Genomic DNA, 27,214 nt, shown 5'->3' with positions numbered 1-27,214 from the left:
CCCGTTCTTGTCCCGCGTTTTTAACCTCACCCACGATCTTTCCCTAACCCTAACTAAGTGGTTTTACCCTGCACATCCCGACCCAAGAGCGCCAAAAAGTGACTCCAAGGGGCCGATTCAGAGCGTCAAAAAAGGACACCAATGGGCGGACCCAAGAGCATCAAAAAAAGACGCCAATGGGCGGACCCAAGAGCATCAAAAAAAGACGCCAATGGGCGGACCTAAGAGTTTCAAAAAAAGACGCCAATGGGTCGACCCAAGAGCATCAAAAAAAGACGCCAATGGGTCGACCCAAGAGCGTCAAAAAAGGACACCAAAGGGCCTATTCAGAGCGTCAAAAAATGACGCTAATGGGCCGACCCAAGAGTGTCAAAAAAAGATGCCAATGGGTCGACCCAAGAGCATCAAAAAAAGACGCCAATGGGCGGACCCAAGAGCATCAAAAAAAGACGCCAATGGGCGGACCTAAGAGTTTCAAAAAAAGACGCCAATGGGTCGACCCAAGAGCATCAAAAAAAGACGCCAATGGGTCGACCCAAGAGCGTCAAAAAAGGACACCAAAGGGCCTATTCAGAGCGTCAAAAAATGACGCTAATGGGCCGACCCAAGAGTGTCAAAAAAAGATGCCAATGGGTCGACCCAAGAGCGTCAAAAAAGGACACCAAAGGGCCTATTCAGAGCGTCAAAAAATGACGCTAATGGGCCGACCCAAGAGTGTCAAAAAAAGACGCCAATGGGCGGACCCAAGAGTGTCAAAAAGTGACTCCAATGGGCCGACCCAAGAGCGCCAAAAAAAGACGCCAATAGGCCAACCCAAGAGGGCCAAAAAGTGACTCCAATGGGCCGATTCAGAGCATCAAAAAATGAGTTCCCAGAACCCCTCAGTTCACTTAGTTGTCCCTGCCTGGTCTTTACGGTGTTGTTTCTCTGCAGCTCTTCTTGTTGGAGGAGATGAGGGAGAGGAAGTATAACGGGTATGCTCGGGTCATCCAGAAGGCGTGGCGTAAACACATCGCTGTCCGCAAGTACGTCAAGATGAGGGAGGAAGGTGAGTCTGTCTTCCATAAGTTGGTAAAGGAAGCAACAACATTTGGGTTTGTGTTTGTGTCGTGGACATTATGTCCTTCTTTCTACTAAGGGGTTTTCTGTCTCTTCCAGCCTCTGACGTCCTGCTGAACAAAAAGGAGCGCCGCAGAAACAGCATCAACAGGAACTTTGTGGGCGACTACCTCGGGACTGACAACCACCCAGAGATCAGACAGTTCGTCGGCCGCAGAGAGAGGATCGACTTCGCCGACGTCGTGGTGAAGTTTGACAGAAGATTCAAGGTAAAAACTCCGTCCAGAAAGACACGACGAAAATTAGCCTGGGTAAACCCTGACGAACTTCCGGCAAATTTGAGATTTGCTCTGCAAGTCAGTCTGGCAAAGAACCCATTCAAGCCCATTTCCAATGTCCCCGAAATCGAGGCACCAATCACAACCGCTGAGGCGGGCTTTACACCAATCACAACCGTTGAGGCGGGCTTTACGCGACGACGATAGTGCAGCGACGGCGAGCAGCTTTTTGTTTACATTCAACATTACCGGTTACCGAAGCGCTTCGTCACAGTTGGTCTGATTGGTTGAAGGACTATCCAATGGCGCCCAGAGGCATTTAAGCGGCGTCCGTTGGTGACGCCCCTTTGGAAAAGAACTGTCAATGAACCTTTCCCAGACCCACTCTCAGTTACAACTGAGAAGGGTCTGATGTCAACCAGGCTAACAGAAAATCTGACTGAAGCTAAAACACTTCCTGACTTGTGTTTGTGTCTCTCCGCAGACAACGAAGCGTGACCTCATCCTGACCCCGAAGTTCCTGTACCTGATTGGTCGAGAGAAGGTGAAGCAGGGTCCAGATAAAGGTCAGATCCAGGAGGTCCTCAAGAGGAAGATCGAGCTCAACAAGATCCAGTCTGTTTCCCTGAGGTACTCCAACAGAACCAGAACCAGAGCTAGATACAGAACCAAGACCAGAACCAGAACTAAGACCAGAACCAGAACTAAGACCAGAACCAGAGCTAGAACTAAGACTAGATATAGAACCAGAACCAGAGACAAAACCAGATAGATAAATTAGTGAAATGTGTGTTTTATCTTGTCTTTCTACGTCTCTCTCTCTGTCTGTTTCTGTCCTGTCTGTTCTACCTGTCTGTCTCTCTCCCTGTCTCTCTCTGTCCTGTCTGTTCTACCTGTTGGTCTCTCTCCACCTGTCTGTCTCTCTCCCTGTCTCTTTCTGTCCTGTCTGTTTCTACCTGTCTGTCTCTCCGTCAGCACTCTGCAGGACGATTTCTTCACAATCCACGAGGAGGAGTACGACAGCGTCCTTCAGAGCGTCTTTAAAACGGAGTTCCTCAGTCTGCTCGTCAAACGTTATCAGGAGAAAACTCAGAAGAAGCTGCCGCTCAAATTCAACAACCTGTCAGTACCTCCCACTGGTTTATCTTGTACCATACACACGTTTCATGCTGTACATTATACCAGGACACCTCTCACCTGCTGCACTATGAAAAATATTACTCCTATGGTTAAGAATTAAGCCCAAAGCTGTTCCACAGAGACAGAAAAGGTGCTTTCTGGAGAGCAATAGATGGTTTACCTAAAGACAGACATCTGTGAAAGAAATGGTTACAAAGTACAAAAAAATTGTTTTTAATTCAGCCTGCAATTACTGCTGTGCGGTGTTATATGTGGTTCTTTTTTAAATAGTCAAACAAAGTCCAGACCTTCTCGTCCAGAGCCTCCATGAACTGATCTGTATCTGTCTCTGTGTCTGCAGTCTGGAGTTTAAGGTGAAGAAAGGCGGGTGGGGTCCCTTCAACTCCTCTGGGTCCAGACAGATCCAGTTCCAGGCGGGTCAGGGGGACGAGGCAGTCCTGAAGCCCTGCGGCAAGGTCCTGCAGGTCTCCATCGGACCCGGGCTGCCTAAAAACTCCAGTAAGTCCCAAACACTCCAGTAAGTCCCAAACACTCCCAAAAACTCTAGTAAGTCACAAACACTCCAGTAAGTCCCCAAACCTCTAGTAAGTCACAAAGAATGTGACTTATGAAGAATGAAAGAATGTGAATGTATGTATGTCTTTTGATATCTGCATCACTTCCTGTTTGGTTTGTAGGACCGACGAGGAAGGACAATCGCAAGAGTCGCTACATGGGAAGCCAGGCTCCGCCTAGCGGCCAGAACAGCTCAGGTACCAAAAACATACAATCGTTTTCATCACCTTTTCAAAAGTTGCCTTTTTCTACGGTATTACCGTTCAGTGCTGCAGACAGTAGTTCGTGGTCCAGGTTCATCCAGCCGACTGCTCTCAGGTGTCCGGACGGACGGCAGCGACTGAGCGTCTGTTGGTTTATAACTTTACCTTTTTTTCTTCAGCTTCTCGCTCCAGAGGGGGTGGAGCTCCCAGAGGAGGCCCTGCCTCCTCCAGAGGCTCCCTGCTGAGGCAGCACTCCACCATGGAGCAGCCGAGTCTGCCCCGACTCCAGAGCCAGCGTCGACCCGACAGCCGGGCCCCAAAACAACCCGACATGGGCTTCATGAACGTCCCCGAGCAGGGCGCCGCAGGGTGAGACTGCTAGCGATTTCAGCATAACCAAACGCATAACTCTGTCCATGTTCGCACACTGTTCCACGTTCTCGGCCATATCTCCACCAGACTCCATGTAAATAATCAGTATTTTTATCATCGTAAAATACACTTAATTCAAAGTGGACAGAAACTAAATACATCAAAAGCCAACTTGGTTCATCTTTCCACTGTTCCAACAATCACCACTCTGGTTTGGTTGAAATAAACCCTTAATTCACCCATTTACATGTGGAAGTATGCTGGCTCTATACACACTAAAAGTCCTGATTATTTACATGGAGTCTGGTGGAAATATGCTGGCTCTATACACGCTAAAAGTCCTGATTATTTACATGGAGTCTGGTGGAAATATGCTGGCTCTATACACGCTAAAAGTCCTGATTATTTACATGGAGTCTGGTGGAAATATGCTGGCTCTATACACGCTAAAAGTCCTGATTATTTACATGGAGTCTGGTGGGTTTGGTGATGGTGATTTCGGGGCTGTTTCATGTTAAACTAAAAGGATCTTACTCTTTAACTAAAAGGTCTATCTCTGTAGGGATCCATCCCATAATGTTGTCAGACACTTAGAATAATAATCTGAGTCTGTCAGCAGCAACAACAGAACTTTTAGTGACTCTAACTGCTGCTGAACATTTGTCCTGTAGGGTTACATTACAGCTTGGTTCTGGTTTAACACTGGACCAGTTTCAGAGATTGTTGTTCACATTAGTCTCTCTATGATCCTTCAGGCTTCAGCGGCGGCTGTCGAAGGAGGTGAAGCCTCTTCCTGGAGCCGGCCGAGCTAAACCGGCGCCCAAACCGAAGCCTCGCTCTCCGCAGTGCAGAGCGCTGTACGCCTACGATGCCCAGGACACCGACGAACTCAGCTTCAACGCCGATGATATCATTGACATACTCACTCAAGGTACTGCTGAAACTACTACTGTTATAACTACTTCTACTTCTAGTACTGTCTGTCTGTCTGTCTATACAGTATATACAGTACTCAGCATAAGTGAATACACCCATGCTAAAGTTGACTAAAAAGAGGAATAAAAAATTATTAATTAATGTCTTAATTAAAGAAATTAGGAAAAAGCCGACCTTTAAACACCAATTTTCTTTGTGAATGAATAATGTATCGTACATAAATAAATGTTCTTCCTTAAAATACAGGGGGCATAAGTCAGTACACCCCTATGTTAAATTCCCATAGAGGCAGGCAGACTTTTATTTTGAAAGGCCAGTTATTTCATGGATCCAGGATACTATGCATCCTGATAAAGTTCCCTTGGCCCCCACATCATCACATACCCTTCACCATACCCCCACATCATCACATACCCTTCACCATACCCCCACATCATCACATACCCTTCACCATACCCCCACATCATCACATACCCTTCACCATACCCTCACATCATCACATACCCTTCACCATACCCCCACATCATCACATACCCTTCACCATACCCCTCATCATCACATACCCTTAACCATACCCCCACATCATCACATACCCTTCACCATACCCCACATCATCACATACCCTTCACCATACCCCCACATCATCACATACCCTTCACCATACCCCCACATCATCACATACCCTTCACCATACCATAGGGCTGTACTTACTCTCTGTTGTTTCTGCAGATCCGTCTGGTTGGTGGTTTGGGCGGTTGCGGGGCAGAGAGGGGATGTTCCCCGGAAACTACGTGGAGAAGATCTAACCCTCCTCTCTGGGGGGTCAGAGGTCACCGGAGCTGTCAACACATCAGCTGACAGGAGAAACACATCAGCTGACAGGAGAAACACATCAGCTGACAGGAAAAACACATCAGCTGACAGGAGAAACGAGTTCATTCACAAACAAACACGGATGTTTCACTCAGACTGACAACAGCAAAGTCACTGTGTACACTCAGGTTACACGTTTCCCCCTCTCATTCCTCCTGCTCTGGTGTTTCCCCCTCTCATTCCTTCTGCTCTGGCGTTTCCCCCTCTCATTCCCCCTGCTCTGGTGTTTCCCCCTCTCATTCCCCCTGCTCTGGTGTCTCCCCCCTCTCATTCCCCCTGCTCTGGCGTTTCCCCCTCTCATTCCCCCTGCTCTCTGGCGTTTCCCTCTTCCTGCTTTGCTCCCATCAGAACTACTACAGCCACTAGAGGGCGCCACCACTACAAACCTAAATATAGGTCAGAATGATGCTGGAACATACCAACTTCTGGGGGAGTTTTTTCAGGGGGGGACAGTCTGTTAAACGTCCCGTAACGCTGTGTACGCTCAGGTTGAATGTCCTGTGTGACTTCAGTCTCTGATCATCTCTGATGGTTTTAAAGCAGCAGCGTGATCAAATCTTACATCAGTGTTTAATTCAGCTGTGATATAAAAGTGTTGACAGAACAAACGTACTGAAACAAGCCCCAAAGATCTTCTAACGAGGCAAAAGATGTTAAAGATGAACAGAAACTAGTCACACTGAAGATGTAACACGAGACATTTCAACATCCCTGATGATGAAAACATGAAACCTGTGCATGTTTTATTCCTCTGATTGAAAGATAACTAAATATATATAAATGATAATTAGAGTGAAATGTTGTGTACCTATCTGCAGTTATTTACAGTTAACGGAGTCTGTAGGTTTTATGTTTTATAGAAATAAACGTGTATGTTGATTTAGCTCCGAGGATCACCCAGCCAATAAACTTTCAGACATTTCAGCACGAAGCTGAGTCTGAGTGATGAAATGAATGAATTCATGTTATATGTAAGGGTTAATGCGCACACACAAACACACAGACACACACATGCACATACACACAACCACACACACAGATGCACACAGACACATATATATATACACACACAGACACACACAATATTGTTTCAGCGTTTCTCTAACAAACTGACTTCACCAACTTTTAAACAAGGTAAGGAGGGTATAACAAAAGTTACGAATGTAACTACGGTTCTATGAATCCTGGATGACCGGCAGAGGCTTAACACTGAATATATTCTGTATCTCACTTGCGCAGGTCGAGTATTTATATCAACAAAGTCACCTGTGACCTCGGGGAGACCCTAGCCAAGGTATTAAGTTCCAGTGTCATCCCCGAGCTCATTCCTACAGAACCTTCTTGGGTTCGCAAGATTCCGAATGACCAAGAACTCTGGCAGTCATCCAGGATTCATAGAACCATAGTTACATTTGTAACTTTCATTCTATTTCATCCTTACTGACCGCCAGAGGCAGTGCTTAACACTGGACAACTCATATCAACAGAGTCACGAGGAAGCCTGAGTACCCACCTCACAAGGATGCAGTAGAGGACCTCGGCCAGAGAACCATGCCCAGTGGATAGAGGGGTGGCAACATTCACCCTGTAATAACATGAGAACGTGTTCGGCAATGCCTATGAGGCCGCGGCACATATTTCCTCCAAGGGCACACCTCTCAAAGTCGCCCATGACGTGGAGACACTCCTGGAAGAGTGGCATTTCACTCCAGATGGCAGAGACTGATCACTCTCTCTGTAATAGAGGCAATGGCCTCTATAATCCAGTGGGACAGGCGCTGCTTCGAGAGAGCACAGCCTTTCAAACGACCACCACAACAGACAAAAAGTTGCTCAGACTGACGTATGAAGGTGGAAGCATCCACATAAGGCCCCGCACTGGGCACAACAGACTCAACTCGTCAGCCCTTCTCCGAAAGGGGGGTCAAAACGTGCCAGGTAGATAGGCTGATTGAGGTGTGAGCGTGCCAGCACTTTAGAGAGGAACGCCGTAACAGGCCACAGAGTGACACCTGAGCCATCCGAGTTCCACCTCAAACAGGAATCACTCACGGACAAGGCATGTAGCTCACCAACAAGTTTTGCGGAAGTGATGGCAAGGAGAAACGCAGCCTTGGCTGACAACCACCTCAGCTCTGCCTGTGCCAAGGGTTCAATGGGAGGCAAGCATAGGGGGTCCAGCACCAGGGGTAGGTCCCATGCAGGAGCCCTTGGGGCGCTCGTGGGATACAACCTCAGAGCCCTTTTTAAGAAGCCTGTGACTCCCCACAGTGTTATTGTCAACCGCAACATGCTGCGACGAAATGGCAGCCACATAGACTCTTAGGGTAGAAGGAGACTGGCCACCATCCAGGAGGGTCTGCAGAAAAGGAAATGTAAAAACATTGCCCTAGGCTGGTCAGGCGGGGGGCAGCCCATGTCGCAAGAGCCTGGGACACCCGCAGTAACTGTGCGGATCTGGTGCCCCCCTGGTGGTTTATGTGAAAGACTATCGAGGTGTTGTCCGACCTGACGAGCACGTGCCTTCCCCTCAGCTACGGCAGGAAATGCCGCAGAGCCAGGTGCACAGCCCGTAGCTCCAGCATGTTGATGTGCTCGAGGGTCAGAGAGAGCAGACCATAGGCCCTGAGCTGTCCTGTTTGGCCTCACTGCGCCCCATCCTGAAAGGCAGGCGTCCGTCATGACAGTCTATCGTCGAAAGGGAACAGAGCCCATGGGCACCCCTTTCCGACAAATACGAAGTCTGCGAGACGTGTCCTGGGCCGCGTGAAACCTGGATGGCACACAAATCAACCAGTCGTCTAGATAGGGCAGGATCTTCATGCCCTGCGACTGCAAGGGTGAGAGGCCTGCAGCAACTCACCTGGTGAATATCCATGGAGAGAGGGAGAGTCCAAACAGGAGGACCTTAAACTGATAATGACTGTCTCGGAAGGTAAAAAAAGACACTGCCTGTTGTCAGGCACAATAGGAACATGAAAATAAGCATCCTTCAAATCGGTGGATGTGAACCAGTCCTCTTTGGCAACAGGTATCAGGTATCACTAAAATCTCCATACGAGAAAATATATAGAGACAATTCTTTGGTTCTCTGCCCATCACAGTAGTTGTTACACCTTCAGGGTGTGTGCCAGTGCATACTTTAGGTCAAAGAGTGCAGCTTTTGATGAAAGGTATGCTCTATGGTATGCTCTCTCATAAGGGTGCAGCTCTATGATAAACAGATGGTGTTTCTTGTAAACCATGTGATTTCACTGATAATGCCTATAAGGAGACGGGGAAGACACTGATTGGTCTCTGTCACCCACAGCAGGAAGTTTTCATTGGCCACATCGTTGAAAGTTGCTGAACTCTTTAAAACACTAACAACAGTAGAGACATAAGTTAAACTTTCCTGCTGAGTCGTAACGTTCCTCAAGTATCACAGACGGTAAGACATAATTCTGTCTCTTTCTATCTCTGTCATATTGTCAATATTGTGAATTTCCTGTCATGTGTCACTGCAGATTTTTCTTTTGTAACACACTTTGCACTGTTCTTTGTATTAGTAGTCTTATGTAATGAGGTTACAGTGGCTGTTTCAGGGAACCAAGACAATGAATGAATTAGTATGAATGGGTTAAACTGGTACTGATTCATGGATAAGCTCCTGGACAAATGATACTGTTATCAGCTGTTGTGTAACGCTGCCTGCAGGGTTTAAACATCTGGGAATGTTTTCTAAACTAAATGTATGGTGTGTTCACACCGAGGCAGAGCAAATATTTAATTGCATGAGTTCATCGTGAGATCATTGGGATCATTTGTGTTTAAACATGTTACTCACGCTACTTGTGTTACCCGTCGGTGTAGAGCTGTAGGCACCAACGTTTCTCTCATCAACATGTCCAAAATAACCACTATTGCTGCTTTGTACCTGTTGTGGAATTCCCAGATACGTCGGAAAATCAAACGCTGTCATGTGTGGAGCTCGGTGCACAGAGAGAGATAGGTGCACTCACAGAGACCGAAAACCCTGTTAACATTCCCTGATGAGTATCTTTATGAAAGATATAGATTTTCAGCAGAGGGAATTACGTACCTTGGGGAGTTGTTGAGCCATGTGTTGCCAATGCCAAACATTGGTTTGAATTATGTTTTTATATTTTTTATTTGCTCTTACGATGCACTGCCAGGGTTGCAACTGAAATAATAGGCTAAAGCAACGACAGTTTATGGAAAGGACAAGTGTAATTATGGTCAGATCTTGTGCCTGACTGATGGGGAAGATATTGATAAGCATTGTGATTTACGCTTTTACAGCGACGGCTATTTTTGTTTAGGAAGCAGCGACTGTGTTGTGTTTTGCCTGTAAAACCGTGTCTGTGTTCTTCATATTTATGTAGAATTATAAGTTTGCTCTTCTTATGTAAAATATGCGGCTCTGGTAGATGTTTGTGATTAGTTGTGCTGTGCAAACATCGCCTCTTTTATGTAAACGTGCGTGTCGCTGGATTGGGAAACTTTGCTGGTTGGTTGAACTAGTTGTTAACCACCGTCGTCACACAGCTGATGCGGGACAGCGGTTGTTAGGTTAGGTGAGGCCAGGTAACTGAAAGAAATCCAGGGCATGTTGATCTGGATTGGTAGTACTGGCCTCTGGGATCTGAAAACAAAAATGTGGCCTGTACTCTGAATGCAGTCCTCTGACTTAGAGGGAGGAAGTCACAAGGCTCATTATTTGTTTGTATGTGTAGACATTGAGCAAGCACAAGGTCCTGGCTCTGATGCTGAGAAGTATTGGGATCTTTCCTAACCATACCTATCCTAGATATTACTGAATTAATTTTTGCATGTTTTGATGGTTTTGCTGCTCAGAAAAGCTCACTGACTGCAGGCAACAATTTATCTTAGGCTACACACTGGCTGCGTGCCGTGAGCGTGGCATTTCTGCTGCGTGTCATTTGCTTGTCAGCTGCGTGGCGGCTGCGTGCCGTTTTCTGTGTCTTTCCACACCAGAAAGGTGTCTGACTGGGCGCTGCTGCTGCTAGCCTTGTCTGGACACATGTATGTTTCCCATGAACATAAATATATACTGATCTGATTACAGCAAAGACAACGTCGGCAGTATTGACGGCTACAGAATATTTCCTTCTGTATTGACAGGTGCAATATTTGAAAATCGATAATTATTTAATACCTTTTTTAATTACATTTATATCTGCATTTATGTCAAAACCTTGAGACTTTCAAACATCAACATGTCATTTATTAATATGTATTTGTGTCAAAATGACATATAAACACCTTTTCCTATTCTATTTTGCCTGGAAACGCTTCCAACACGCTTGAGTGAGGCCTGAAAAATAGGTGTCGGTTCTATTTCTTGCATGCACGCGTTTTCTGAGATGTGCGTGTCACGCAGGCAGTGTGTAAGCTCTAACCTGTTACCATGGGAGCCCAAATAAAAACGGACACGCCACGCACCTGACACGCTCACGCCACGCAGCCAGTGTGTAGCTGGCCTTACAGTAGCTATAGACTACACACATTCTTGGAAAAAAAACATTATTTAAATGCAATCACCTAACTTTGACTTATTGTATTTTAATGAATGATTAGATGAGAGTAAACTTTTATATGCTGCAACTTCCTGAATCGAAATAGCTCAATGATTTTCTGTTTTTACTTATTCTTCAGGAAGTGCTATGGATAATCCAGATGATGATGAAGAAATTGCAAAAATTAAAAAAGAACTGGAAACCAATGGACCCGCTGCAGCCGCTGCAAAGATCCAGACTTATTTGGACAAACAGCTAAATATTGCGATCACAGGAAGGACTGGTTCTGGTAAATCTACCTTTGTTAATCGCTTTAGAGGCATAGACAACAGCGATAAGGAAAGAGCCGCCCCTACTGGTGTTACAGAAACCACCAAAGATGTTAAACCATACCACCATCCAAATTATCCCAATGTTACACTTTGGGATCTTCCTGGTATTGGCACCCCCAATTTTCCAGCTGACGAGTACCTGAAGAAGGTTAAATTCAAAAGGTTTGACTTATTCATCATCATCTCAGCTGATCGCTTCACAGAAAATGATGTGAAGCTCGCTGAGGAGATTCAGAAGATGAAGAAGAAGTTCTACTTTGTTCGTTCAAAGATTGAAAACAACATACGTGATCAGAAAAGAGATCAGGGGTCAGAGTTCAACGAAGAAAAAACCCTTAAAGACATCAGGGAGGAATGCATTCAAGGTAAGTCTGAGGTTAGGTGGATATTTACAAATGCCTAAAACTTAAAGGCATACATTATGCAACAAGGGTCACAAGTAGACCTTCATTTTAAAGGTCCAATGTGTGGCAGTTTCTCTCATCTAGCGTTGAGATCATATATCAATCAACTCTCTCGCAGTTGAAAGTATGTGTTACAGCTACTGTAGCCTTCACGCTTCAAAAAGACGGTCTCTTGCTCTTTTCAATCTCCTTTTTCTTTTTCTGGGCGAAGAAGAAAAAGACTCCTGTTCCTGAAATTTGGATTTTGAATACGTGGTCCTCCATGTTTCCTTCTTCAAAGTTGCCGGGGCCGGGAAGCTACGATACCCGTTAGCAGCATTAGCAGCAGCTGTGAGTTTATCATGTGACAGAGAAAACGTGAAAGGCGGAGCAGTATGTCCTGTATGTCCCTTATAAAAAACACACACACACACACACACACACACACATGCACACATATACACACACATACACACACAGAGACACACATACACACACATACACACACAGATACACACACACACACACACACACACACACACACACACAGAGACACACATACACACACATACACACACAGATACACAGACACACACAGACACACACGCAGACACACACACACACACACACACACATACACACACACACACACACACACAGAGACACACATACACACATACACATACAGATACACACAGACACACACGCAGACACACACACACACACACACACACACACACACACACACAGATACACAGACACACACAAACACTAAGGTGGAGCAGTATGTCCTGTATGTTCCTTACACACACACACACACACACACACACACACACACACACACACACACACACAAACACTAAGGTGGAGCAGTATGTCCTGTATGTCCCTTACCAGCTAACTTATTTCTAGATGGAGCAGGAATATGGAGCGTCTACCCCAGTTCATGCAAACGCAAATATAAAATTTCAAGCCAAGAGGAATACTTGAAATTGATGGTGGTGGTCAATATTCATGAAAAAGGACAAGTTTGTGAACAGGCAACACAGATTTTGATAATGAACAACTAAACACGTTACACACTGGACCTTTAAGAGAGGACAAGATAATAACTTTCCACATTGGCTATGTTAACTGGTCATAACATGAGTAATATGAACACTGGCAGAGCCCCCAAATGAGGGTCTCAGCTTCTCAGATCTGAACAAATATTTCTACTGTAAATTAAATTACCTGTCTTTGTGTCGGGCCTGCAGAGGGTTTCTGGGAAGTGTAGGCTTAAGAGGTTAATTCTCAGTTTGTTTTAATTTCATCATGTGAAGTTAACTTCCTGTTCTCTTTGTGACGAAGGTCTTAAAGGACGTGTTGAGTCTCCACAAGTCTTCCTGGTGTCCAGCTGTGAACTCCACCTGTATGATTTCCGTCTGTTAGAGAAAACCTTACAGGAAGAACTTCCTGCACACAAGAGGAATGTTCTGCTGTTGGCCATGCCCCCTGCCAGTCTTGAAATCATCAAGAAAAAGAAAGAAGCTTTACAGCCAAGAATAAAGTACCTTGCTGGTGTGTCTGCATTGGGAGCAGCTGTACCAATTCCTGGGTTATCTGTTGCTGGTGATATGTTCATGATTGCTGCCACCGTTAGACAGTACCAAGTTACCTTTGGTCTTGATAGCGAGTCACTGCAGCCTCTTGCTCAGACTGTAGGTGTGCCTTTGGATGAGCTTAGAGCAGTTATGACATCACCACTGGCTGGAAAAGAAATAAGAAAAGATCTTATCGAGAGGATACTGAGCTCTTCTGTGGCTTTCCTTTCATTAACGGCGGCAAAGGAAGGGTCTAGATTGATTCCATTATTTGGAATCCAAGCAGCAATGGGCCTCTCTTTTCTCTACACATACCAATCTCTCAACAAGTTTGTTGACATGCTTGCTGAGGATGCACAGAAGGTATTTGAAAAGGCCCTGGATTTGACCACACAGTGATATCATAAATAAATAGATCTTTATTGTCATTGTGCTCAAAGTATAATGACAATATGTTTACCACCTCTTCAGTAGATTTAGTAATAGTGACAATGTTTTTAGTTGTGAGGTAGCAGCATAAGGGGTTGTTAGTGCAAAAAAGTTGTGCAATGTTTCAGTCTTTGGCATTATTGATTTTGATGTCATGGAAAGGGGCAATGGTTCCTACGTACAAGATGTGGCTCCAAGACCTGACCAGTACCTTACATCTGGAAAGGATAAGATATGTAATGAAAGACAATTTAACACATTACATTAAAACTTGGCAGCCCTTGGTTTCTCATCTGTCACAATGAAAGTTATAAAATACATATAAGCACTGTATTACTATATCTCTTGAGTGAGTTAGATGAGTAGAAGGAGGATTGGGTAGGGTATGGAAGAACGAGACTCTCTTGTATGCTCTCTTATTTTTATAAGAGACCATACAAGATGGCCAGGTCGCCATCTGTTCTCAACGGCCTACCTGGTTAAATAAAGGTTAAATAAAAAATAAAAAAAATAATTGTAACTTTACTTTTACCAAAACGTGAGCGCTTTCTTGACTAATTTACTGTCTGTACAATAATTTGTGGCTCAATAAAAACATTTTTGGTAAATACTGAATGTTAATCTGAATGAAATGAAGGGTTTTGAAAAATCAAATAAAATGTTCATTGACATTAGCTACAATTTGTGATTTTGTCATAACATGAAATGTACTTGCACTTAATTCTTGCTGTCAGGAGTTTGTAACTTCATGTTTGAATGAACTTAATGGATAAAAGCATCAGCTAAATGTCATGTGATGAATGTAATAAAGGCTTTTGAATAATCAAATAAAATGTTCATTGAAATGAGCTGAAATGTGTGATTTTGTTATTGAAATGAAATGAATTCTCCATGTTACATAGCAGAAGGTTGTACAAACACAGAATACCCTGTTACTTCACCGCCATCTAGTGGACATATGTTGGCATTACATCATACCTCACACCATCTTTAATGGGGCAATATGCAGTTTTGGCAATTTTCTTCGCTATTTTCTCGTTTTTTGCACACAGGTTTCTATAGATCATCCTTGGTCCTTGCTTGCAATTAACGACACACACAGGTAAGCATTCACTATACAAATGACTAATGAATAAGTGAAAAGTCCAGAGTCTATTCTATCCTGTCCTAACTTATCGTGGCTTTGCCTGGCATAGCGTAGCCTAGCAATATAACATTGTGAAACAATCCGCAAAGATCTTCTAACGAGACGAAAGATAAAGATAAAGATGAACAGAAACTGGTCACACTGAAGATGTAACATGAGACATTTCAATGTCTCGTGATGATGAATCAGGGATGTTGATCCTCTTGTTTCCTGTTTAAAGTCTACTTTCACTTCCCAGAGTTTGTGAGGCAGCTTGTTCTCTCCGTGGGGAGCTCCAGCTGAAGGTAATTTAACTCTAATGTCTGTAAGGTTTAAAATATACGTTAATGTCGAATGAGAAAGTTAAACATAATGAAAGTGTTTGAACTCATTTCTAACCTTTGTGTTGACTTCTGGTCAAATTGACCAGTTTTCAATTTTTGTTTTATATCAGAAAATATTGGACGTAGAAATAAGTGCTGAAAATGTGTAGAAGAAGAATTTAACAATTCAAAACGTTGGAAAAAGCCAAAACAAACTGTGAAAAAAGGCGTCAAAAACGTCGAAAAAAAACAAGATTGATGGGAAGACAACACAAGGGCTAAAGGCGGTAAAAACAAGTATCACTTTTAGTCTTTTTGTGTGTGTGTCTGTGTGTGTGTCTGTGTGTGTGTGTGTGTTCTTGATTAACTATATTCGTGGGGTCAAAAAACCGGGAGTCCAGTATACTTGTGGGGTCCGGACAGCTTTGTGAGGCCAAAATGCTGGACCCCACAACTTTAAAGGGCTGTTTGAGGGTTAAGACTTTGTTTTAGGATTAGGGTTAGAATTAGGTTATGGTTAGGGTGAGGGTAAGGGTTAAGGTTAGGCATTTAGTTGTGATGGTTAAGGTTAGGGTAAGGGGCTAGGGAATGCATTATGTCAATGACGGGTCCCCACAAAGATAGTGAAACGCACTTAAATGTATGTGTGTGTGTGTGTGTGTGTGTGTGTGTGTGTGTGTGTATGTGTGTGTGTGAGACAGATGGAGCTGTGACTCATCAGGAAACATCTCACATGAGTTCTTCATCAACTCTTTGGACTGTTTGAAGAAACTGTAAGTATCTGTTTGGTACTTTAAAACACGTTAGTCTTTGGTCTCTTCAGGGTTAGTTTCTGGCTCTGTAATGTTAAATATAATGTTTCTACTTCACTTCTTATTTCCTGAGAAAGTGTGGACGACTCTTGTGTTGGAGATAAATCTCCATGTTGTAGCATGAACTACTACAGAGAAGGTTTTAAGTACTTTGTCAGAGGCATAAGCTGTGTCACGACGGTGGTTAACAACTAGTTCAATCAACCCAGGGTTAGTTTACAGACAGACAGACAGACAGATAGACAGACAGACAGACAGGCAGACAGGCAGACAGACAGCCCAGGATTTGCCAATCCAGTGGCGCACGTGTTCACATAAAAGAGGCAGGGTTTGCACAGCACGACCAATCACAAACATCTACCAGAGCTGCATATTTTATATAAGAAAAGCAAATTATAATTCTACATTAATATGAATAACACAGACACAGTTTTACAGGCAAAACGCAATACAGTCGCTGCTTCCTAAAACAGGAGGAAAGCTGGCAAAAAAATATCAGTCGCTGTTATGCATAAATCACAACTTCTATCAATATCACTTCCTCATCAGTCAGGCACAAGATCTGACCATAATTACACTTCTGCTTTCCATAATGTCTGCTTTACCCTTTTATTTCAGTTGCAACCCTGGCAGAGGTAAGTGATCGTGAGAGCAAATAAAATATATAAAAATAAAATTCAAACCAATGTTTTGCATTGTCAAGAAGCTGATGAATCGCCGATATGTAATTCGCTCCCATTAAAATCTATATATTTCATAAAGATACCCATCAGGGAATGTTAACGGGGTTGTCGGTCTCTAACTGTCTCTCTCTCTCTCTCTCTCTCTCTCTCTGTCTTTCTCTCTGTCTCTCTGTCTCTCGCTCTCTCTCTCTCTCTGTCTCTCTCTCTCCCTCTCCCTCTCTCTGCCCACCGAGCTCCACCAGATCTTCTATAAGAACGGTGACTCCGTTATCAATCGAGTATTGATTGATTGATTGTCAGTAGGCGGTGCTTTTACACCGATTGATCTCTGTTACCAACATAACCTGCTCCCGACCAGGTTAGGTGTTACCACGGCGATTGAACCCGGTAACAAGTGATCCACCATCACGATACACAAAACCCTGTGTCGAACCTGAAGGCTGAGTTTGAAGATGGGGGGGGGTCCAAGCCTTTCTCCTGCTGTCAGAAAACACACCGTCGTCTCCACCTATTGTAAAGTCAGACACAACAGGACTCTACTGTTTCCTCTGGGACCTTTCAGAATAAAATGTATTGACCTAAATGCCTCTGTTACTGTTGTAGTGATGTGTGGAGGAGGATGCACAGGACAGAAAGGTGAGACTGATTGTCATAATGCAGTCTTGTCTCCATTAGAGGACAGAAAGATGACATTAGTCCTGGAGTCTTTCCAATGTTTCTGTTCTCCCAAAAAGAGAATGAATGACAGAGCAGTGTCATGATTGTGATTTTCTGTTTTGTTCTGTTTCCTGTTTTATTTTGAAGTCCGTCTTGTGTCCCTTGTCTTGTCTAGTTTACTTCCTGTCTTTAGTTTTCCCTCCCTTGTGATTGCCCTAATGTGTTTCACCTGTTTGCCCAGCCTAGTGTCACCTGTCCCTTGTTAGTCCTCGTTACCTAGTTTATTTAGTTTCTGTCTTGTCTTTGTCTAGGTGTTGGATCATTTTATTCTGTTGCTGTGTTCTGTGAGTTTGTTTGTGTCTCGTGTCTACCCTTCATCTCTGTGTTCCAGTTTTTTTGAGATGGTATGTACTTCATTTTTGTTTTAATAAATCCTCTAAACTGCATTTGGGTCCAAGCCATTCCTGACAAACCGTGACAGAATAAGATGGGCGAATGAAGCCTTGTGAAGCCTATGAAGTTTCTTCCTGATTGTATTGCAAAATGATCCGAAGCATCAAAGCATCAAAAACAACACAGTGACATCTGGTGGTCAGTCAGCAGAAATGACAGCGGCTATGACCTCGACACAGCCAAACCAAGCTACAACATGAACACAGGAGAGACAGAATGGCCAAACCAAGCTACAACATGAACATAGGAGAGACAGAATGGACACATGCATATGGCATGACATGACTGAACTTGAATTAAATGACATGAACAGGACATGACTGAATTAAATTAATTTAATTAGGCTAAATATGGATTCAATAAACTGCAGCAACAATTCCATCTTCTACCGCTACGTAGAATTATGTACAGGTGTATGTAAGTAGGCTAATTTCCATTAAAAGGCTAATCAAATAAATTGCAAGCCACACTCATAAACCCCGCGATGTTCCAGTGAATGATAACGGGCCATTGGTAAGCACGCAGCGACATGAATCCATGAATCCAGCCAACCCTTCCGGAGTTTCAGTGACGTTCGAAGCTTCGGACGTCATCAGTCACGTGGTTATTTCAATTCGATACAAGCTCCAACACTGCTTCGAGCCACTGTGCTTTGCGGGAGTGATACAAGCTTCGGTGCCTCGGTGTCAAACGTCCCATCACTATGACAGAATGATCCGACCAGTAATGGACCCAGCAGTTTTTGAGCCTCTCATTCACCCGTTGGATTCTGATGGTGAATTCATGATTGAATTTTTTCGTGGCCTGTATGTCTAATAAGTTTAGCTTTCCAGTCTCCAAGCCTGTCAGTCTTCCAGAGTTTCAGCAGCCAACTCGCCTCTCTGTCTTCAAGCCTGTCTGCCTTTCCAAGCCTCATGTGCAGCAGACAACCAGCCTGCCTGTTTCACGGCCTACTAGCTTCCTAGGTACTGGCTCTCTGTTCCTGACCCAGCCTGCCTCCTTGCCTGCTTCCCCGGAACTTTTTTCTGTTTGCTCTACTGCTGCCTGTCTGGTGGGCATCCCCAACAGCAAGCAGTCCTTTGAGGGGACCCGTCTGGCTGTGTTTTCTGGGACTCGTGGAGGCCGAAGACGGAGGAGGGGAAGACATGGCTCCCAGCGCCATTCCCTGCATCAACCTCTTGTCGGACTTGAGCTGACCTGTGTTCCTGTGCTGACCAGTGTATCTGAGCCTAAGCTAACCTGTGTTCCTGAGCCTGAGCTGACCTGTGTACCTGAGCCTGAGCTAACCTGTGTACCTGAGCCTGAGCTAACCTGTGTACCTGAGCCCGAGCTAACCTGTGTACCTGAGCCCGTGCTGTGCAGCGGACCTGAGCTCATGCTGTCCAGCGGTCCTGAGTCCATGCGGACCAGAGTTACTGTTCCTGAGTCTACCAGTGTTCCAGAGTCTGAGTTCACCATTGTTCCTCCGCTGACGTGCAGCCTTCCAGAACCTCCGCTGACGTGCAGCCTTCCAGAACCCCTGCTGATGTGCAGCTTTCCAGAACCTCCGCTGATGTGCAGCCTTCCAGAAGCTTCGCTGACGTGCAGCTTTCCAGAGTACCAGCTGACGTGCAGCCTTCCAGAACCGCCGTTGATGTGCAGTCGCCCAGAACCGCCGCTGACATGCAGCCACTTCAAGAGTCTTCCAGTCGTCCAGAGTCTCCAATGACCGCTCTGCTAGAGTCTTCCAGTTGTCCAGAGTCTCCGATGACAGCTCTTCAAGAGTCTTCCAGTCATCCAGAGTCTTCGATGACCACTCTGCTAGAGTCTTCCAGTTGTCCAGAGGCTTCGATGACCGCTCCGCTAGAGTCTTCCAGTCATCCAGAGTCTCCGATGACAGCTCTTCAAGAGTCTTCCCGTCGTCCAGAGTCTCCGATGACAGCTCTTCAAGAGTCTTCCAGTCGTCCAGAGTCTTCGATGACCGCTCAGCTAGAGTCTTCCAGTCGTCCAGAGTCTTCGATGACCGCTCAGCTAGAGTCTTCCAGTCATCCAGAATCTTTGATGACCGCTCTTCAAGAGTCTTCCCGTCGTCCAGAGTCTCCGATGACAGCTCTTCAAGAGTCTTCCAGTCGTCCAGAGTCTTCGATGACCGCTCTGCTAGAGTCTTCCAGTCGTCCAGAATCTTTGATGACCGCTCTTCAAGAGTCTTCCCGTCGTCCAGAGTCTCCGATGACAGCTCTTCAAGAGTCTTCCCGTCGTCCAGAGTCTCCGATGACAGCTCTTCAAGAGTCTTCCAGTCGTCCAGAGTCTCCGATGACCGCTCTGCTAGAGTCTTCCAGTTGTCCAGAGTCTCCGATGACAGCTCTGCTAGAGTCTTCCAGTCGTCCAGAGTCTTCAATGACCACTCTGCTAGAATCTTCCAGTCGTCCAGAGCCGACTCCTGCTCCCCGTGTTTTGTCGGTGGTCTGGCCGACTCCTGCTCCCCGTGTTTTGTCGCCGATCCGACCGACTCCTGCCCCCCGTGTTTTGTCGGTGGTCTGGCCGACTCCTGCCCCCCATGTTATGTCGGGGGTCCGGCCAAATTCTGCTCCAGTTACCCTGTCGGTGGAGTTGCCGACTTCTGTTCCTGTTGCATTGATTCCTGTTCCTGATTCTGTTACCTTGTTGGCAGACACTGGCCCCGCTGACTCATTGCCTGTCTCCAGCCCTGCTGAAGCAGGGTCAAGCAGGATGAGCAGAGAGCAGAAATCATTCAGTGAAGAGCTTCAGACTTTATTTTCTGCTTGATAGCTTCTAGTTTCTCCAGCAGCTTCTGTTTCTGGAGATTAAAAAGTGGTCTTCCTCTCTTTCTAACAGGACCCATCAGAGACAAGACCCTGCTGAACCTGAACCCAGCTGTGTGTCCATGGAGACACCACTACTTTCAAAAACAGGGCGACCTGTAAGGGATAGGCCAATTAAAATGGAGGAGAGGAGAAGGAAGAGTCCAATACAGAAGGAAAGGGAGGAACATTTTGAAATAAAGAACCAAAGACTGAGGTGAGTTATTCTGAAACCTCCAACAAACTAGAAGTAGGGTTGTCTCTCAGTGTTGTTTTCACCTCGTATTAAAATCTAATCTGAGTGATCACAAGTGGACAGCTTTAAGTAGAGGTGTTAATCATTGAGATCTGAGCACTCAGAGCACATACTGAGGTGGTCTGACCCTTCTCTTATATCCCGTCTGTCTGCTGCTCTGTTCCCTGCTGGTACCTGGGAAAAGCAGCCACTGGTATACAATACCCTTTATTAGAGATGCACCGATAGACCGGCCGGTGACCGGAATTGGCCAGTTTTCATGTGCTCGGCCATGACCGGCGACTGGCAGGTCAGACATATGGTGATTTCATGCTGGTTAACGCTACAATTAACTGACAACATAAGTTATACGAGTTACAGTTCTCAAGGACGCACGCACACACACGGACGTGACAGCACGGTCTCTTTTTCCTTTCTCTCAACTTCTCCGCCGTGTGTGATGCCCGTACCCGCTCACGGTGTGAAGCGTGTGTCGGCGCTATCCTCGCATATGTAGGGAACCTCGTGAATTAACCTGCAACATGTCAGCTGTTTGGGAATTCTTCAGCGTGTGTGCAGAAGATAACAAGTTTGCAATATGCAACACCTGCAAAAAGTAGGGTGTGGAGGGACGACACCAAAACCCAAATCACATTTTTTTTTAGTTGGATATTGGATGTGAAAAGAAGGAAATGGTTCTAACATTGCACTTTGGATGTGTGTGAATTTCCCACACCAGGAGTAATTTATATAGTTCTATTTTATAGTGATCCATTATCTGTTCAAAACATGTTCTATTAAAGAAAAGATAGAAAATAAATATTTTTGTGTGCTGTAAAGTGGTTAGAAAAAATTAAATCAGAATTGGCTAAAATTGGTATCGGCCAGCCTAACTCAAAGAAAATCAGAAATCGGAATCGGCCTAGAAAGTTGTAATTGGTGCATCCCTAACCTTTATTACTAGTTTCATAAAAACGTCCCCAAATTCGCCAGAATGTATTACTACCAACCTTCCTGCCTTTATGTCTCCTTTTGTTATTTGTTAGTCTCTCATTGCCAGATCTCCACAGCGCTGAGTAAGCAGGCAAACTGAGGTGGTAGAAATGGTTTCATTTCCTTTATAACATCAGCAACAAAACATTTAGTCTATAGCCACAACTTTCATTTCTGGAATTGTTCAGGTCCCGCCAGATGTCCGTCCCCTTCTTCTTTCTTTGTGTTGGCGTTCTAACCTCCGGTGGATTTCTGAGGACTATGGTTAACTGCTCCTCAGATCTCTGCAGGGTAAATCCAGACAGCTAGCTAGACTATCTGTCCAATCTGAGTTTTCTGTTGCACGACTAAAACTAGACATGAAATGCCAATAAACCAGAGCATGTTTTTCTCCCATCCAGGAATGCGGTGTGGACTAGCCAGACCTTCCTCCACAGCATTGTGGAGGAAGGTCTGGCAATGCGAGACTACTGAACATGACCCTCAATAAATGTGTTTTTCTATCAGGACCCATCAGAGACCAGACCCTGCTGAACCTGATCCTGAACCTGATCCTGATCCTGAACCTGATCCTGAACCTGAACCCAGCTGTGTGTCCTTTAAGAGCGACCGGTCAAAGGCGGATATAATTGATTTTAAACGTGTTTCTGACAAAAAGTAAGTCGTTATTAGCATTCTCTTGTTAATAATTATGTACATAGCCTGTAGTATTATTATATTTTGTAGAAGTATTAGTTATTATCAGTAGTATTCAATGCTGCTTCCTCTTTTTCTGCTGATGTAAGGTAAGAATTTAAAACTGATAAACATTACTAATATTTGAAATAAAAACAGTTCAGATTTTTTTGATTTTCGATTTATGTGTGTTTGTTTCAGGATCCAGCAGCAGAGACCAGAGTCTCCTGAACCTGAACCTGAACCCAGCTGTTTGTCCTTTGAGAGCGACCAGTCACTGGATGTTATCAGTACCATATAATGAGATTCATAGATATAGTATTTTAGAGGTATTTCACATAGGCAAAATGTTCTGCACACAAAGCACACAAAAACTGTAGAAAACATCCTGGCGTGCTGCGTGCCAGCATGATGATGATGATGAGGATGACAAGAGTGATTGCGGAGATCCGGTGACAGTCAGCGGTGCAAATATGCTGTGTTGGCTCGGAGGCGTCCCTGGTGATACACAGTTCCACTCCATACATTCTAGAGAAGGAAAAAAATCCACACATTACAGTCCCAGTAAAAACACACTAACAAAATAAAAAGCTTTTTAACTATTTTGAAATTAAATAGCACATACAAATAGACCCACCGTTTCACTAGTCTTTGTGTCTGACGATTTTAGGTCTATAAAGTGGTCGAGGGAGGGGCAAAGAGGGTTGTCCGCCGTCATCAAAGATCAACTTTTTTGTTATGGTTTCATGAGACCTCCTTATTTGGGCTCTTCTGATGATATAATCAACCGTATCAAACTGCTTCTTCAGAATCTCCCAGTCACACCATTGTATAAAGAAGCCATTTTTAAACCACTTGTTGCATTCAGCATTAGAAACAGGATATGGCTTTAACAACCATTCTTCACGACCTCTGGCTGCAACAACTTTCTCTTTTTCCTCGCATACACTTAGGAAGATAAAATCTTCAGCAGATCTTGTGAAACGGTCTGCTTCCACACGGTAGATTTTGCTTGCGCTGCTGCTATCCCACTGGGACACATACACCATCTCAGGAAATCCAGGGTTGTCCAGATCCTTACAGACAACATCCCTAAAAAGCTTCCAGTCTTTCACCGAGATTGTACACTCTGTTTTAGCGTTGCTAGGTAACTCCGCAACAACGCTAGTGTACACAGCTAATGTCACATAGCCCTCACTGTATCGAATGGAGTAGAAATATCCATTGACACCATCACATTCCATATCAGCTGTACACGACTCTATCATGCTGGGCGTAAAGATCTCTGGCCGGGCTCTCTTTTTCTGAGGTGCCCTACTCAAAGCAAAAGGGGTATCTATAATATCCACACCTTCTCCAGTATTAGATGATCCCTTTCGGGGTGCACGATTCAGTTCAAATGTACTGGGTCTCAATTCAAATGTACTGGGTCTCAATTCAAATGTACTGGGTCTCAATTCAAATGTACTGGTAGAGCGTGTATCAAGTGTACCTTCTTCACCAGATGATCCAGTTTGGTGTCCAAATAGGCGTGTAGACATGACTGTAGGACGTTTTTTCCTCTTGCTTTTTCCTCAAAGGATTTGAAAATAAAAATGCAACGTTGAGCTGTTTGAGATGATCGAAGGTGGCAAGCCGAACTGACAAGCTCGCTAGCTCGCTGAAAACAGTAGGTAAAAAAGTGACCAGACATGCCTAGACATAGCCCCTACATACCCCTCCTCTATGACCGTCATACAGTAATAGGGGGCCCATAACTTTTTAACCCTAACCATTGGTCTAACACCTGCATTTCAATACCTGTATCTAAATAAACTCCAACACGTAACACCGTTGCGGACCTGTTGACGACGTCATCACGCATTCAGACGGCGAAACATCAATACAGACTGGGGTGGTAGCTATATGCTAACCCCCGCGCCAGACTCCCTTTTAGGAATACAGGATTTTAAAACTTCACCACACTGTAACAGACCACTCCATGCAGTCACGGCTCTGGTTCGCACATACTTACCTTCCGCTCAGGGGGGACAACAAACCGGGGTATATCGATTTCATTTATTTCAAATTTTCTTTTATTTTAATTTTTTTTATTTATGTATTTATTTATTTTTTTCGACCAATCAGAACGCTAGAAAAAGCTGCGCGTGCACCCCCTACCCCCCTGCCCCCCAATGCCGCCCGGTAATTACTACTGTCAACTTCCTGTGACACCATCAATGACACAATGGTGACATAATAGTACACTATGATGTCACTGTTGATTGAACCAAGGTTTGTGTTGCAAAGGATTTGTGACATCATCAGTGACATCACAGAACATTGTCTTGAGAGTTTCAGTTTTCAGGTCATCCCATGTCCACAGACGTAGGAGAGTTGTCCAACGCAGACGCTAGGAAATGCTAATAAACATGCACTTTTAGGTCCCTATCAAGTGTAATGATCTCACATTATTTTTTCCAGATGAGTCAGCTGCCATCACCACCTGGAGAATCACCGAAAACAGCTGGATGGATAAAACTACGGACAGGTGACATCATCAGGTTAGTTAAATTATTAATCAGGAATTAGTTTTTTTAAACCAGGGTGGGACCGAAATCACTCTGTGTTCACTTATTCTCTTTAAAGTGTCAAGAAAAAACTTCCTTTTAGGCAGAAGCCTCGGACAGACCCAGACTCTTGGTGGGAGGGCATCTGCCGGTGCCAGTTGGGACACAGAGACACTGATACAGATATACAGATAGAGAAATATGATTCATAATAATTATTAGATTCAACTTTATTGTAATTGTGCAGTGTACAAGTACAAAGACAGTCAAATGCAGTTTGCATCCAACCAGAAGTGCAAAAAAAAGCAGAAAAGTGCAATGTGATATTTAAGTATAGACAGGTGGTGCATAGGCAGGACAAGAAATATATTGCAATGTTATAAGAGCAGAATAAATATGGTTATGTAATATGAACAATGTATGAACAACATGTAGTAGCTGTGATTTTTTTCCTAGTAGTAAGAATAATATAGATATAGATATATGCAGTGTATTAACAGAATTATAGCTGTTGGCATGAACAGTGGCAAGTATAGTAACAACAAAGATAATGGAAACATGACTAGAAATAATAGTTGTAGCAGTAGTAGGGTGTAGTGGGGCGTAGCAGGGCACCGAGCAGGACCACTGCAGCAGCTGCAACCATGATTTAGGTGTCACCCCAATCCAAGGAAGAATGTGAGGCGAGAAAACATAAGGACTACGGGGAATGAGCTCCACGGAGCTGAGTTGGTAACAAGCATTACTGGGACATGAATGCGCACAGATGGAAAGAGAGAGGAGAGAGAGGAGCTCACTGTGTCAAAGGAAGTCCCCCAGCAGTCTAGACCTATAACAGCATAACTAGGAGCTGGTCCAAGGCAAACCTGAGCCAGCTCTATAAGGGTTGGTAGATGAATCTGACGACTGTGAAGAGAAGCAGAGAAGAGAAGGGGTGCCATGTCTGAATCTATATACCCTCCCCGCTGGTCTATGCAAACAATAGTTTCTATGTAACAGATCAATATTTTCAGGTACTTAGTAATCCTCATCATCATGGATGGAACTAGGAACTGGTGGAGTACAGGTAAAGTAGATGATCAGTCACAAATAAAGGAAAGTTTTCTTTGCAGTTCTGATTGTCAAGAATTCCTGATGATTGTCCCATTTCTCAAATCTCTGACACCAAACTGATCTCAAACTAATTATCTCAAAGTACACAAAACATAAAACTTCTGCTGTTGATTGAGTCTGTTAATGTACATGGGAAATAATAAGAAATACATTAACAATAATCCTGACTGATAATTTAACTTACTTAGTGATGTTCCTAGTTCAATCCATCCAGCTGTTTCCGGTGCTTCTAAGTCTTTATAGCAGCTGAGTCAATCTGAAAAATAATGTGAGATCATTACACTTGTTCCGGCCCTAAAAATACATGTTTATTAGCGTTGCCTAGCGTCTGCGTCGGACAACTCTCCTCTGTCTGTGGACATGGGAGGACCTGCGAGTCCTCCTACGTCTACCAACGGGGCGAACAGCGTGTCTGCGTCTGCGTGGCATTGTTAAAAAACAACCTGATGGGAGTAACAGGTCCTAGTTATAAACCCTCAAGACAATGTTCTGTGATGTCATTGGTGATGTCACAGTTTGTTATTATCAATCAACATTATCATCATTTATGATCTCACAGAGACAATGTACCATGATGTCATTGATGATGTAACATGCTGCCTTCAAATGGGGTGAGGTAACGAGTCAGTGATGTCAGTGATGATGTCACAAATCCTTTGCAACAAAAACTTAGTTCAATCACTAGTGACATCACTATAGTGTCATTGAGTGTGTCACAGTAATTTGACATCATTAAATGTCTCTGTGAGATCACAAATGATTGTGTCACATAAACTATGACATCATCAGACATTTAATGTCTACTTTCAGACATTTAGTGTCCTTATTTATAGTCAATAGTCGCATAAAGTGACGGCATCACCGTTGATGGACATTGATTTCCTTTCGTCTATATACGACGGTGAGGGATTAACATGAATGTCTATCTGACGGACCCCCACGTCTAAAAAACAACGCAAAAGGTACACCTCTTTCATTGGAACTTGGTGCCAGGGGTCCTTGACCATGCATTTGATCAGTAGGGAGTGAGACTGTGTTGAATGTTTTGGTGTTTGTTTCCATCTACTTATTGTACTCACCTTATGTCTTTTCTAAGTGATGCCCCGAACAT

General features: G+C 44.3%; 3 protein-coding genes and 1 long non-coding RNA gene across 5 annotated transcripts in view; 3 read left to right on the top strand and 1 right to left on the bottom strand.

Moving 5' to 3' along the window:
• The window catches only part of myo1eb (myosin IEb), a 32,103-nt gene extending 26,452 nt beyond the window's left edge, over positions 1 to 5,651 (top strand). The window contains exons 19-28 of one of the 2 annotated variants that reach the window (XR_004106928.2): positions 934 to 1,048; positions 1,159 to 1,328; positions 1,822 to 1,967; positions 2,313 to 2,459; positions 2,818 to 2,975; positions 3,155 to 3,229; positions 3,415 to 3,604; positions 4,363 to 4,538; positions 5,273 to 5,412; positions 5,476 to 5,651. Coding sequence is in view for 1 of the 2 variants with exons in the window: in XM_031310639.2 (XP_031166499.1) it covers positions 934 to 1,048; positions 1,159 to 1,328; positions 1,822 to 1,967; positions 2,313 to 2,459; positions 2,818 to 2,975; positions 3,155 to 3,229; positions 3,415 to 3,604; positions 4,363 to 4,538; positions 5,273 to 5,349 (1,254 nt within the window). In the remaining variant the exon portion in view is untranslated. Of the gene's footprint in view, positions 1 to 933; positions 1,049 to 1,158; positions 1,329 to 1,821; positions 1,968 to 2,312; positions 2,460 to 2,817; positions 2,976 to 3,154; positions 3,230 to 3,414; positions 3,605 to 4,362; positions 4,539 to 5,272; positions 5,428 to 5,475 lie in introns of those variants that run through there. The other variant, XM_031310639.2, reaches the window with a different exon arrangement.
• On the bottom strand, positions 36 to 26,539 carry LOC116058032. The gene is made up of 4 exons (XR_004898462.1): positions 26,408 to 26,539; positions 22,037 to 22,050; positions 16,029 to 16,030; positions 36 to 49 (listed from the first exon to the last, which is right to left on the bottom strand). It is a non-coding gene; the product is annotated as an uncharacterized LOC116058032 (long non-coding RNA).
• On the top strand, positions 8,762 to 14,103 carry LOC116058027 (interferon-inducible GTPase 5-like). Its single transcript, XM_031310648.2, has 4 exons — positions 8,762 to 8,846; positions 11,096 to 11,653; positions 13,022 to 13,639; positions 13,706 to 14,103. The coding sequence occupies exons 2-4, from the start codon at positions 11,104 to 11,106 to the stop codon at positions 13,726 to 13,728; spliced, it is 1,191 nt and encodes a 396-aa protein (XP_031166508.2). The 5' UTR covers positions 8,762 to 8,846; positions 11,096 to 11,103; the 3' UTR covers positions 13,729 to 14,103.
• Positions 15,071 to 22,754, top strand: LOC118496001 (nucleolar protein 3-like). Its single transcript, XM_036005906.1, has 4 exons — positions 15,071 to 15,114; positions 20,573 to 20,755; positions 22,274 to 22,423; positions 22,643 to 22,754. Exons 2-4 carry the CDS (start codon positions 20,622 to 20,624, stop codon positions 22,740 to 22,742), a joined length of 384 nt encoding a protein of 127 aa, XP_035861799.1. The 5' UTR covers positions 15,071 to 15,114; positions 20,573 to 20,621; the 3' UTR covers positions 22,743 to 22,754.
• Positions 26,540 to 27,214: the final 675 nt, after the last annotated feature.

Source organism: Sander lucioperca, chromosome 10 (genome assembly GCF_008315115.2).
Source record: "Sander lucioperca isolate FBNREF2018 chromosome 10, SLUC_FBN_1.2, whole genome shotgun sequence".
In the NCBI taxonomy this organism is placed as follows: domain Eukaryota; kingdom Metazoa; phylum Chordata; class Actinopteri; order Perciformes; family Percidae; genus Sander; species Sander lucioperca.
The sequence above is the reverse complement of the archived record's forward strand: the minus strand, read 5'-3'. Positions and strand labels throughout refer to the sequence as shown.

What these genes read in the sequence shown, in the direction of transcription:
- LOC116058027 (XM_031310648.2), top strand. Translation starts at nt 11,104, where the DNA reads ATGGATAATCCAGATGATGATGAAGAAATTGCAAAAATTAAAAAAGAA. An exon ending in CAGGGAGGAATGCATTCAAG is followed by an intron (nt 11,654 to 13,021) that starts GTAAGTCTGAGG and finishes TTTGTGACGAAG; the next exon opens with GTCTTAAAGGACGTGTTGAG. An exon ending in ATTTGAAAAGGCCCTGGATT is followed by an intron (nt 13,640 to 13,705) that starts TGACCACACAGT and finishes GTATAATGACAA; the next exon opens with TATGTTTACCACCTCTTCAG.
- LOC118496001 (XM_036005906.1), top strand. Translation starts at nt 20,622, where the DNA reads ATGGAGACACCACTACTTTCAAAAACAGGGCGACCTGTAAGGGATAGG. An exon ending in ATAAAGAACCAAAGACTGAG is followed by an intron (nt 20,756 to 22,273) that starts GTGAGTTATTCT and finishes TTTTTCTATCAG; the next exon opens with GACCCATCAGAGACCAGACC. An exon ending in AAACGTGTTTCTGACAAAAA is followed by an intron (nt 22,424 to 22,642) that starts GTAAGTCGTTAT and finishes TGTTTGTTTCAG; the next exon opens with GATCCAGCAGCAGAGACCAG.